Raw genomic sequence first — 13526 nt, forward strand, 5'->3', positions numbered from 1 at the left:
TACCCATATCCAATGAATGTAAAATGCATTTTATAGAATAGGTTACACAATTTAAACGATTTTACAAGGATTGTTGAGGTTGTATGGTTTTAACAAAGCTTGCAACAGTAACCCTATTACTAACAATTAAATAGTTGATCCAATTCTTCAAACAACACTAAGTAGGAAAACAATTAGGCTTTTATATAGCATCAGAGTGTTGTACCATGAATGTGTTGGTACTTATTTATTCAAACGAAACATTCTGTAAGGCCTGAGGGTGTCGTAACTGAAAACTGTCCTTTCAGTCCTCATATGTGGTAATTCTAAGCTCACAGTGTTAAAGGGAAGGAAATGACTAGTTAGAGACTGCATTCCAGTAGCAGGGCCGCTGAAGTAAAGACCTGAGTGTGGAACGTGGAGCCGTTAGAACAATGAGTATCACCTTCCTCTTGCCCATTGTTTTCCTATCAGGTAAGAAACTAATGGTGTTTGGAATTTTGGGAGGTTTGGAATTGTCTTGCTGCATCAGTCTCCCAGAAATGTCATCAGCTGAAGTCCATGTGACATTGAGACAGCCGTTAAGAAATGTATTTATGCTATCAAAGTGGTTCCCTTTTAAGATCAATAAATGAGTGTTTTTAAAGAAAAAGTTTAAAATGTCTCCTATTTTGTGTACAAACATTACAATGGAATCTTATTTTCACAAACTTAAATCTCCTGCTTTGTGACTTAATTACTTTTAGTTTTTGTTAGTGTGCAACCAGAACTTTAAAACAGGATGAGGCGAATTTTCTGGGCAGACAGATTATTTTACTGCTTGCGCTGAATTTGTAATAATGCGTTTCAACACAGGATTTAATTTCCGGGTTTGAAGCAATTTATATTGACTGATTTGTGCAATTGGTCATAAGGTTTTAGTTCGTATGAGAGATACCAACTAAATTTGAATTTGACTTTAGTGCAAAGAGTTGTTTGACATCAAAGTCAATGTAGGGGAGAAAAAACTAAGATGCGTTGTATTCATCATTTGAACGTCTCAAGTCCTGTGACATTCATCAAAAACAAATCAAAGCAACAAAATATCTTGCTGTATTTTTGAATGTCAGCTAATGACATTGAGATTTTATCCTGAAACCTTTGAATAAACTTGCTTGGTGACAACGTCTAACATGGAAGCAAATCAGTGACTTTGGCAATTTGCATGAATGTCTACTTCACAAACTACTAAAACAGCTTTGTATTCATATTAACTAAAAGTCTATACTTTGTGCACTAAATCAGTAGAATCATACAACTAATTGTTTGCATAAATTGCAAATCTCTGACTTTATAATCTGTAGCTGCTGTCGATTTATTTAGCAGCTTTTTTTTATAAAATGCAATTGATAGTAGGCCGCATTTGTTCACACTTTTTACCACTAGTAAATAGATTATTCATTTTGGTTCCATTTACATTGTCTTTCTGACTAGGGAAAAATTCTATATTCTTCCACTTCTAACCTAAACCCCCAACAAAACCTTGCTGAACCCAATCGTTCCAAGGTAATATTCCAAGGCTTCTGTCACACATAGAATTCTTACATTTGCAAAACAAAACACTTACGAGACATCTTGAGCTGATTGCTTTCTCTGCACACCTTCGTAAACAAGTTAGGAAGCCTCCCCCACCAGAAGATATTAGATGCAATTCTGGTTTTTTAAGGAATGGTGCTCAGATTTATTGTGTCATCATAATCCTTTCTCCATTATTCCTAGTAATTTCATGTCAATGTAAATGGGATCAATTCTACTGTGCTCAAAGAACTAGGGCTCTACAGAACCAATGTAAGTAAGGCTGGGACCATTTCAAGGGCCTGCAAAAAAGAGCTTTGCATCAAAATATGTAGAAATGCAATTCTGTGCTTTGGTTGTAGAAGTTATAACAACATGAACAAGACGTTCTCATCCTAGAATCCCAACAGTGTGGGGACAGGCCCTTTGGCCCAACTAGTCTACACCAACTCTCAAAGCAGCCACCCAGACCCATCCCCCATAACCCACCTAATCTCCACATCCCTGAACACCACAGACAATTTAGCATGGCCAATCCAACTACCCTGCACATCTTTGGACTATGGGAGGAAACTGGAGCACCTGGAGGAAACCCACATAGACACGGGGAGAATGTGCAAACGCCACACTGTCACCCAAGACTGGAATTGAACCCAGGTCCCTGGTGCTGTGAGGCAGCAGTGCTAGCCACTGAGCCACCGGGCCGCCCCACTTTTAGCTAATGTGAATACACAGCTGTTTTATTAATTCTTAAGGTAAGACATTCACACAAATCCCCAAAGTCACTGATTTGCTTCAATGTTAGACATTGTCACCAAGCAAGTTTATTCAAAGATTGCAGGATAAAATCTCAATGTCATTAGCAGACATTCAAAAATATAACAAGATATTTTGTTTCTTTGATTTGTTTTTGATGAAAACCTGGGACATTATTCAAAATGTTGAATAAATTATTATTGTTACGTAAGAACCTGAAGTTCTTTTATTATAAACAGTCTTTGAATTACTGTAAACCAAAACAGCTGATAATATGTACAAATGTCAAAACTGGTTACACAGGCAACTTCAATTCCTGTTTCTTGAACACAATAAGAGGAACTATGAGGATGATTAAGAAGGAACAAACCGCTCTGCAGACACACCACAATCTCATTCCTGTTCTTTTAAACTATGTCGAGTCCTTATGTCAGGCAAAGTGCTCCAGGTGCAAAGCATGTCTAGACTGTTACCAACTCTATCTGTCCCAGCTCTGAGTCTCTTCCCTCCCCGAAACTAATTCACTCAGTTTAGAACAAAAACAGAAGTTGCTAGAAAAGCTCAACAGGTCTGGCAGCACCTGTGAAGAAAATCAAAGTTAATGTTTTGGGTCCAGTGATGCTTCCTCAGGACCTGAAGCATTATCTCTGATTTTTCTTCGCAGATGTTGCCAGACCCGCTGAGCTTTTCCAGCATCTTCTGTTTTAGTTCGTGATTTACGGCATCCACAGTTCTTTCAGTTATATTCACTCATTCTCGGTGTCTCTATTCCATCTCTTCCACCAAATTCTGCATCCACTGTTCAGTGCCACTTCCTTCTTCACAGTAAGATGACTTCAGTTCTACTCTTCTACTTATCTGAAGCTTTTCTGCTGCTACAACATACCTTCTTATTTACATCTCAGCCGCACATCAGCCTGCCTGTGAAGATAAGGCCCATGAAAGGCAAGACAGTTTGGCAACATAGGTATTGCATAGTTGAGTGACATTGTACACAGCAGTGCGACTGGTGAACTGTCACTTCTCAGGCTGCAGGCAATTAAACACCAGGGTTCCTCATTGCTACGCACTAGGATCACTGCCGTTCTTGATCCATGTTAATGATCTAGTCATGGACATACAGGGCACAATTTCAAAATGTGCGGATGACACAATATATTCAGAATTGTGAAAAGGATAGTGATAGGCATCAAGAAGGCATTCGCAATGGAATGAGCAGACAGGTGGTATCTAAAATTTAATGCAGAAAGTGTGAAGAGATTTGTTTTGGTATGAAAACTGCAGAGACAATTGTTGACTATGTCAGGATAACTTGTGGAACTGATTAGTAGATGTTTCAGAATCCTTGGCTTTATAAATATAATAAAGAGTATACTAAAAGGAAGGAAACGCTAGTGAACCATTTATAAAACATTAGTTGAGAATCAATTGGAGCATCATCTACAATTCTTAGGAAGGTTGCAAAGATGTTAGATACAGTGCAGAGAAAATGCACAAAAATAACTGTAATTTAGACATGTTGGTGTTATTCTCTTTCAACGAGTTTGAGAAGAGATTAGATAGAGATATTCAAGATCATGAAGGATGATAACGCTATAGACACAGAGAAACTGTACACATTGGCACAAGCATTGAGAACCATAAAGCATCAATTTAATAAGAATGGCAAAAGAACCAAAGGTAGACTTGATGTAAAACAGCTCAAGTAGTCAGAACCTGGAGCGCACTGCAAGAGAACATAGAACTGGAGGATTCGTTCATAGCATTTCCAAAGATCATTACCCAAAAAGAAATAAATTGCTAGGCTATGAGGCAAGTGCAAGGGAGTAAGAGCGGAGCTGCATGGGCCCAGCAGGGAAGTAATGAGCCAAATGGCCTTCTTTTGAGCAATGCACTCTATGATTTAGTGAAGATACCACAACCTCACATTGTAAGTCTCATGTGGCAGTGGATTGGAGATAAAGATTTGGAAGGTGAAGAGGATGAACTCATTATATTTTGGAGCCATTTGGTTTGCTGCTGCCGGTACATCTCAAAACTTTAGGAAAGTAACGGCAGGATCAATACTAAAGGAGGAGGACAGCTTTTCTCACAAACATGTGCTCCATTTTAGCTCTCACATTGAGGAGCCACCATGCACGCAATGATACACCCATTTCACTCAGAATTTTTCTCTATCACAATAACTCTTCCTTTCACCCTGCAGACAAACTTTGTGCTCTCGACAATTTTCCGATGTCTGTCCCATTCTCAAAATACATGGGTTTACTGTAATACAGTCAAGCGTCACACTCCTGTGCCCAAATTTATGTTCCCTGTTTAGGTGTCACCCACCTATGTTGTGTATGTCTGTGTGGGGCATGTTCACAAATCTAGACCCATCAACTTCAATTGGTCTTAGAGCATGATATTGGATGTCATAATCAAAACTGTCCTCATAAATTCTGACTTGGCTCTTAACCCAGTTTCTAAGAAATCCATGTGCAAGTTAGAACCTTTCTGGAAGTTTTCCTTCCCAGCCTGGTGTTTTCTACCTGCCCCAAATCCATTTGTTAATCTTGGTCATTTTTGTTTCTTGCAGCGCATTTGTCACTTAAAATACAAAAGTAACAAACTCAGTGTATTGCCAGCAGTCATACGGATACATTAGGAAATATTGTAACAAGAGGGGAGCCAGTGAACAAAAAGAACATTGAAGCAGAGAGTTAGAGGAAGGACAAAGAGGAGGGCAACCACTAAGAATTAAGGAGAGGAAAGCTGACAACGTGGAAGAGGTCACAGAAAAATAGTGTGGAACACAAGAGAGAAGAGAACATCAATGTTAATGTCCTTTTGTCTCTGAAACATAAAATATTATGTTTTAAAGTTTACTGTGTTTTTTTATTTACAGCTACACACGCTTCAATTAGTGGACCAGAAGAAAAAACTGCACAAATGGGAGGATCAGTCGAAATCAAATGCAGATATGACACATATTTTAGAGATTATCAGAAATACTGGTGCAAAGGCTACTACAGGAAACACTGTACTGTTTTAGTACAAACTAATGGCCCTGAAAGGAAAAGTCATGACAACAGAATAAAAATTACAGCTGATAATGCAAAAGGACAACTTACAGTACATATGAACCAGATAACAGCAAACGATAAGGGATGGTACTGGTGTGGAATAGATAGACCTCATCTTCTGGATCCAATGTCTCCCGTACAACTTAAAGTTTATGAAAGTAAGGCATAAATATATGTTTATTTGCTGCATTTTCAGTGATATTTTCATGTTCAATGCAGATTCACATAATTTGTGTATATATATTTGTTACGTGTTTGCAAAATCTCTGGGATCCTGCTTTCTCAGTAAAGTATTAGAATTATAATTTTGTTAAGAGTCAAACAGGGCAACATTATAAAAACCATGTACTGCATTTTGATTGTTCTAATCAAAATTTCATTCATTGTACCTTGTACATGTACCTTGACACAGTTAACATGAGGCTAATGAATGATCAAATAATATTTCCATACATCATTTTGAACAGGTCGAAAGGGTTATACTAAGGACAAGGAAAGACTAAGGTAAATGACCAATTTATTTGAGCAATGCACATTGCAGATGGTACAAACAAAAATCACCTCTGTACAGAAAGCACAGTCAATGCTCAGTCCTGAAATTTTAGCTCTATTTTCTGTCCATAGATGCTGCCAGAGCAACTGAGTTTCTCCAGCAATTTCTGTTTTTCATTGTTTCAGACCTCCAGCATCCACAGTTCTTTAGTATGTTGTAGATGGTGCAACCTGCTGCCAGTATGTGCCAGTGGTGGAGGGATCATTTTGGGTTGTGAATGGGGTGCCAACATGCAAGCTGTTTTCTCCCAGATGTGTCGAGATACCGATGTGTTATATATGTGAGCTCCACCAATCTAGACAAATGAATGAAATACCATCATACTCCTGATTTGTGCCTTGTACAGTTTAGATTCTGATCAATGGTAACACCCAGGCTGGTGATAAAATTTGATGATACACAGATAAAAGTGGCCCTATTTCCCATTGGACCACATACAGCTTCATCAAGGATAAAACAATTTTTCTTTCATACAATATCTCTGTCCAGTATGTTACATACAGCAATAATACCTAAATAAATACATAAGCTTGAATTTATTTGGTTTTGAGTCCAGTGTTGGTATCAGTAGCAATATATGTGTGAACTAGTTTAACTACTTTTTCTAGTCTGTCTTCCATTATGAATGGAGTGTAGCAAAGATAACTAGAAAGCGAAATTAATGTCTCTTTTTCTGTCATAATTTTAAGATCATTTCTGCTTCTGAGTTTAGATCAAGTTGTAGAAGGTGACAGATGTGGCACAATATAGATGAAGGCCAGTTGGCCTATTGTCTTCATGGTGCTGACGACTGGCCTTTTATCTAGCAATCTATATTGTTGTCTCTTTACTATTCTGCAGGCCTGGTTAAAACAAAATTGCATATGTTGGAAATTAAAATTATAAGTTGGAATAGAGTGTGCAGTGCCAACCCAAGTTTTCAATATGTGCTTCAAGTAGGTGAAGCTGTTTGCCAGGAGCATGAAGTAGTTATAACTTTCCCCATTACTACCAGTAACCCAGGAGAGAAGTAAAGTCACCATAGCCTACTCTGTCATTAGAGAGAGACATCTAGTGGTGGTTTATCCTGAGGGATACCTTCCTTCCCACAAGGGCAGATATTGAGAAGGACAGTCCTTCATGGCCTCCTCAGAAATTGAACCCATGCTGTTGGCATCTCTGCAATTGGAAAAAAATCATCTGTCCAGTCAACTGATCTAAACCAAATACTATTCAACAGGATTAACAAGCAATATGATTTAACCCATCACAGTGTCCTCAAATGAGCATCACTACATTAAAATGAGTTTGCATTTAAATAGAACCTCTAATGTAACAAAGTATCCAAACATGCTTTGTACCAACGTTATCAAATTAAATGTGACTCTGAGTTGTACAAGAAGGGATTAGTGCATGGGACCAGGAGTTTAGTAAGAGAGATAAGTTTTAAGAGAAAAGCGAGGTAGCAAGGTGGAAAACTCTACAGAGGGAATTCCTGGGCATCTGAAGGCATGGTCATCAATACAGGAACAATTGAAATCAGAGACACTCAGCAGCCAGATTATAAAGAATGCTATTATCTTAAGTTGCAGGGCAGGAGAGTATTACAGAGATGTGGAGGTTTGATACCATAGAAAGATTTGAAAAGAAGGATGAGTATTTAAAAAACCCAGCAAAATAACTTCCACAATTACATCAGAGATAATGGGAACTGCAGATGCTGAAGAATCCGAGATAACAAAGTGTGGAGAAGGATGAACACAGCAGGCCAAACAGCATCTTAGGAGCACAAAAGCTGATGTTTCGGGCCTAGACCCTTCTAGGCCTGAAACGTCAGCTTTTGTGCTCTGAAGATGCTGCTTAGCCCACTGTGTTCATCCAGCTCCACACTTTGTTATCCACAATTACAATGTTAACGTATATATGCTACTAGTTTAATTATGAGATTTAAGAAAGTGTAGCCTTCACACAATACTTGTAGTTCAGTATTTTAGAAGTTAGCCACCCTCTAGAACCAAAGAAAAGTGTAATATTCACCGTAACTCTCCCTAAAAACACATCAACTCAGTTTGAAATGGGAAGACAATTTTGTGATTTAACAGCTATGTGCTGATTTAGTGTATTCCCCTGGGTTGCCGAGTGATCTAATACTTATGTGATGAATGCTTTCCTCTGCATGGTTCAGGAATAACCAAGTGTGCCTGCCAACTGCAATTCATTGCAGTTCTGCACTTACAATGGTTAAGCGACAAAGTAAATTGATTTAAAGCTCTTAGTTGTCTTACAGATGCGGAAGAAAGTCTATACTGGGACGTGCCTGATACTTACCAGAATTGATTAAGTAACCGTTTAGTCATGCACAGTCAGTTTAAATCATATTAATCAGAAAGTCATGTTATGTAGTCTGATGTTGAGTTTAAGGCCATGGGGATTGCTAGGCAAAAGAAACAGCAAGATTCACCACTCTCTATCATCTTGACAATCATGCACAGTGATGATAATGGAGTTACTGACCTATTCTAATATTCAATCACCATCAGTTACCAATGGACATGATGAGCAGCAAATCCCAAATAGAGAAAAATATGAGAATGTCTAACCCCTCCTTTTAAATCAATGTTAGAAAAGCATGTTGAGAGCTGCTTGGTAATACAGCATTTTCCAGTCATTTTTGAAATCCAACCATTTGTAAAATACAGAGATATCTTTTCATTGATATAAATCAGATTTGTACCTACTGAATGGTGGGACCAAAAACACTCATAAGTTTTGGTAAATTAAAGATTATTTTTAGAAGGGAGTTACCCTGTTTCTCTGGTGTTTCCTCTGTTCACTTACTAAGGGAACAGACTGGCAGGAGTTTAAATTCATAAGGCATCGGAAAATAATGCAACATAATTAGAATGTTAAAAATAGGAGCCAGAGGGAAGTAGCAGAAAAACTTAGGGTAGGAAGGTTTAACAGGGAAAAATAGTAGTTTAATGGTTTATGCGATTTGGCTTTCATAAAAACAACATTTTGTATTGATATAGCACCTTCAATGTAGTAAAGTTGCCATAGTTCAGGAAGACCAGAAGTCTGTTCTTTCATTAGAGATGACTGATGGTGGTGATTAACCTGAGAGGTCAACATGCCTCAGGCAAGGGCAGGGATTGAGAGTGAGGAACTTTCATGGTTCTTCGTCTGGTATGTATAATGTTTCCAGGCATTTAAGAGGAGTATTGTCAGATAAAATATGGCACAGCCATATTATGAGATATGAGGCATTATTCATTCATGTTATTCACTTATGGGATGTGGGCACTGCTGTCTAGACCAGAGTTTATTGCCCATCCCTAGGTGCTCTTAAGAAGGTGGTGGTCAGCTCCCTTCTTAAACCACTACAGCCCTTGTGTTGTATGAGCCCTAAAATGCCCTTAAGGAGGGAATTCCAGAACTTTGCCCCAGCAACAGTGAAGGAGCAACAATATATTTCCAAGTAAGGATGATGAGTGCTTCAGAGGGGAACTATGAAATATGGTTCACAACTTAGAGGTGAAGAGCCGTAGAGATACAGAGAATTTTAATATTAATGCTAAGATCAATGTTATAATACCAAATTTAGTTCTAGTAACAATTGTAATTTAGATATTTATTTCACCATCACAGCATAAATTAATACTAAGTATTAAACAATGACAAAATTGAAACAGAAAATGCTGGGAAACACTCAGCAGGTCAGGCAACATCTATGGAAAGAGAAACAGCATTAACCTTTCAGGTGAATAACTTTTCGTCAATTGATGAACAACAATTTGTTGTGAAAACTGTAGTAGTTGGACCATTAATTCAGTAGCATTTAGTAATAGTCCACTTGATTACCCTATGATATCATCAGAAATGTTTGTTTTATTTCCTTTATTCATTCACGGGATGAGGGTATCGCTGGCCAGGCAGCCTCTATTGCCCATCCCTAATTGCCCAGAGGGCAGTAAATAGTCAATCACATTACTGTGGGTCTGGAGTCACATGTAGATCAGACAAGGTAAGGATGGCGGTTTCCTTCCCCAGAGGCCTTTAGTGAACCAGATGGATTTTTCCCAACAATTGGCATTGGACTCATGGTCATCATTAGACTCTTAATTCCAGATATTTATTGAATTCAAATTCCACTATCTGCCAATGCAGGATTTGAACCCCAGTCCCCAGAACATTATCTGGTCTCTGAATTGACAGTCTAGCAAACCACAAGGCCATCGCCTCCCGTTTTGGTAGGTATTACAAAGTGTTGCACTATTGTACATCATTATATGTTATGGTACATATGTGGATGATTACATTTCTCCTCAAACTCATACCATTTCTCTCTGCTTTTATGCAAACCACCAAGACTTTTCCTAACGCTCGGAATAATCTTTGGAATTCTGATGGTGATGTTTCTCGGGCTTGTGATACTAGTTGTCAAAAAAATAAGAAAGCACAAAGATGATGGTAAGGTCTAAAGTAAAAAAAATTATATCTCTCAAACAAAAGTCTCTTGACTTGGAACATGCTTTAATGATTGTGTCTTGATTTACTACTGAGATTGTACCTACATCTGCATTTCAACAGAACATACATTTTGTTAGGACAGAAATCGCCTTGTATTTACACTTCAACCTGGCACCAAGTTCAGTGAAGCACTGAGCCAAAAATGACGGTACTTCCTTTATCTCTTTGGAAGAATAGGAACTCTGTTGCAATACCCATTCAGTACAATATAATGGTGACAGGATTGCCAGTAACATTGTGGCAATTTGTGTGTAGTGCATAGCAACATGTTTTGTTTCTTGCTCATGATTCTAAAATGTTTGGGAGTCATTTTAGCAACACAAAAGGTGATTTTATTTCTTAATTAAAAGGACCACTTGTTTGCACTTTCTTTATTTGTTGTGTACTGGGAAGCAAAACCACGGTCCAGTTTGGTACTGGATAAAGACTGAAACAATTATAATTTCTCAAACAAGTATGAAAAGGCAGATGTCTGAATGAGCTATCAAATGACCCTTTTGTAAATGGAATTATCATTATTTAGTCAGCTGATAGGTAATCACATGCAGAATTGAAATTAATTTACCCAATTGTTACAGCATCAAGTTCGATTCGTTTAAAATAATTGAATAAGGTAGATATTCCTCAATCTCAAAGATGTATAGAAAACAAAAAGAAGTTCTGTTTCTAAAACTTCCTCAGAGCATCCTGAGATACTTCCCAACCATTGAATTACTTATAAAATGTTGTTCTTATGGTTAAGTAGGGCCAGGTATGCAGCAAAGTCCTGCAAACTGCAAATGAAACAAATAACCAGGTAATGGTGATACTTATTAAAGAAATCAGAGCACAAGTGTAAATCATGCCATAATGGTAATCTGTTGATGACACAAAGTGCTGGAATAATTCAGCAGATCTGGAAGTATCTGTGGAGGGAAAAAAAAGTAAATAATTTGATACCAACATTACTCTTCATCAGAACTGAAACTGTTACGAAGAAAATTCATTCTAGACTCAAAATAGTAACTCTGTTTCTATCTCCATAGATACTTCTAGACCTCCTGAGTCTGCCCAGCACATTCTGATGACAGTTCAGATCTGTAGCATCCGTAGTATTTAGCTTTTATGTTAGTGTATTGATAGCACTAGCTCAGCTTTTGAGTTTAATTATTTAAAGCTCCAGGTGAAGATTTTGATTGGTGCAAGGTGAAATTTAGAGATTTGCAGTTGATTAAGGACATTATATTATGTCAAATTTTCTTCAAACCATTGGAAAGGCGTTAACAAAAACAGCATCTTAACCCATCAATTGTAATTACCAAGGAAACAGCTGAGACAAGATTGAAACATGTTATAAAATGTCAAAATAAGTAATCAAATTAAACTACAAATAAGTGATAGCTCAGCTTACACTGATTTCTTATTCTGGCTATTAAAATGAAGGTGAGATTGTATTAAGGTCGTCATAAGATGGCTACAACTGATTTAGATCAGCTTTGTAGCATGCCTGAGAGAAGCTGGTAGAAGGTCATAAAATGAAGACTGCAGTTTAATTTATGATGAGCTTGTGTGTTGTAAGGTCTGTATTTAAGTCTGTCAGTTTTTTCTTAGGAGTTTGAAGTCTATAAGTAGCCTTTTCAGATAATGCCAGTCAGTTTTATCTTGGTTCATTGCATTTTGTGCGAGCTGTCCAAGGGTTCAAATGAATGGCCAACTCCCCAGTGTAATTCAATAGGGGCAATAGTGAAGTACTGAGTGAGGTCTGAAAATCATTCTTTTCAGATGTGAAAAGAAACATCTACTTTCCCAATGAGAGGGACATAAAGCAAAGCATTAGAAGCAGGCAGAATGACAGCATGATAATTGTTTAGACATGTCTTATGTCGATTATACTAACTGCACATTGAAATAGAACAAAATAGGATAGAATAGAATAGTCTTTTTGTCATATCAGACCAGACTATATCAGGCTGTGGCTGTCTATACATGCGCAATCCATGAGCCTGTTTGCTCCTTAATACTAAGGAAGGGTCTTCAATTCCTTGTGTACTATAACACCCCTTTTTTATGTCTGCATATACTAGGATCTCAAATACACCTCTCTATTGTAGTGCTTAGGTCTCTCTCTTCACATACTCATTCTAGCCCTGGTGCCTTCAATCTCACTATTTCTCAACTCCCCAAGTTTCTCTACTTGATCTATTTTATTCCAGTGGTTTAGTTTTTAGTTATTTACATTGCCTTTGCAATCATCAACATTATTAATCATTTTCACTGTAACCACATCTCTCCCACCGTCTCAAGGTCCAAATATCGCAGGACAAAACAATCTAGAACTCTCAGTAGAGATCCCAATCTTCTCTTCCTGAGTTCAACACTAGGGTGATGGCGCTGGACCATGTCTGTAATGGTTTTACCAGTCTGTACCCTCTCTGAGGCAGAGGCGAATGTTCCACAGCTTGGAATAACTACACTCTATCTCAATTCTTTGCTCAAGTAAAATCAATGTGTACCTGTTCCTCCTAATTATACAGGAATTTGTTTCTGAAGAAAGGTCACTGGAGTCAAAATGTTAACTCTATTTTCTCTCCACAGATACTGCCAGACTTGCTGATTTTCTCCTGCAATTTTTGTTATCATACATTATTTCTCTGATGACAATGCCTTCTGACATCCTTTTCTTTAATCAGAATTTTTGACTTGGCTTTAGGGCTGATTGAATGGGTTTTCACCATGTTTCCCTTTGCTGTGGTTTCCTCCAGTTGGTTAACTTCCTGTACTCTTCAAGAGGTTATATTTGGCTTTGATTCTGTTCTAAAGTTAGTGCAGTTTTAACTGCTCTCCAATAACAATTCCAGTAGCAAATAACTAATGTTCAGTAGATAGCTTCTTGATCTGTAAGGATGGCAAGGGTTCCGGGACAGGACAAGAAAAAGGATGTTAGGATGATGCATCATATTGAATGGTGGAGCAGTCTTGCGGGGCCAAATGGCCTATTTTTATTTCTTGCAGTTTTACAGCCTTAGTGGTGTTGCTATCTTGTTGAGTAGAGCTCATTTTCAATCTAGGTTCTTGTATATGATTGACTTCAGTCTTGACTGATCTTTCTGCCCCTCCCTTTGATGAAG

At 37.8% G+C, this 13526-nt stretch overlaps 1 protein-coding gene across 1 annotated transcript in view; it reads left to right on the top strand.

Annotated features, from left to right (window-relative positions):
* Window positions 1–249: 249 nt before the first annotated feature.
* LOC125462658 (polymeric immunoglobulin receptor-like) overlaps window positions 250–13526 on the top strand; it is a 66968-nt gene continuing 53691 nt past the window's right edge. Inside the window, exons 1-4 of the mRNA XM_059653211.1 lie at window positions 250–453; window positions 5180–5515; window positions 5825–5861; window positions 10259–10359. Of these exons, the coding sequence (XP_059509194.1) occupies window positions 414–453; window positions 5180–5515; window positions 5825–5861; window positions 10259–10359 (514 nt within the window). The 5' untranslated portion in view covers window positions 250–413. The remainder of the gene's footprint in view (window positions 454–5179; window positions 5516–5824; window positions 5862–10258; window positions 10360–13526) is intronic.

Source organism: Stegostoma tigrinum, chromosome 21 (assembly GCF_030684315.1).
Source record: "Stegostoma tigrinum isolate sSteTig4 chromosome 21, sSteTig4.hap1, whole genome shotgun sequence".
Lineage (NCBI taxonomy): Eukaryota > Metazoa > Chordata > Chondrichthyes > Orectolobiformes > Stegostomatidae > Stegostoma > Stegostoma tigrinum.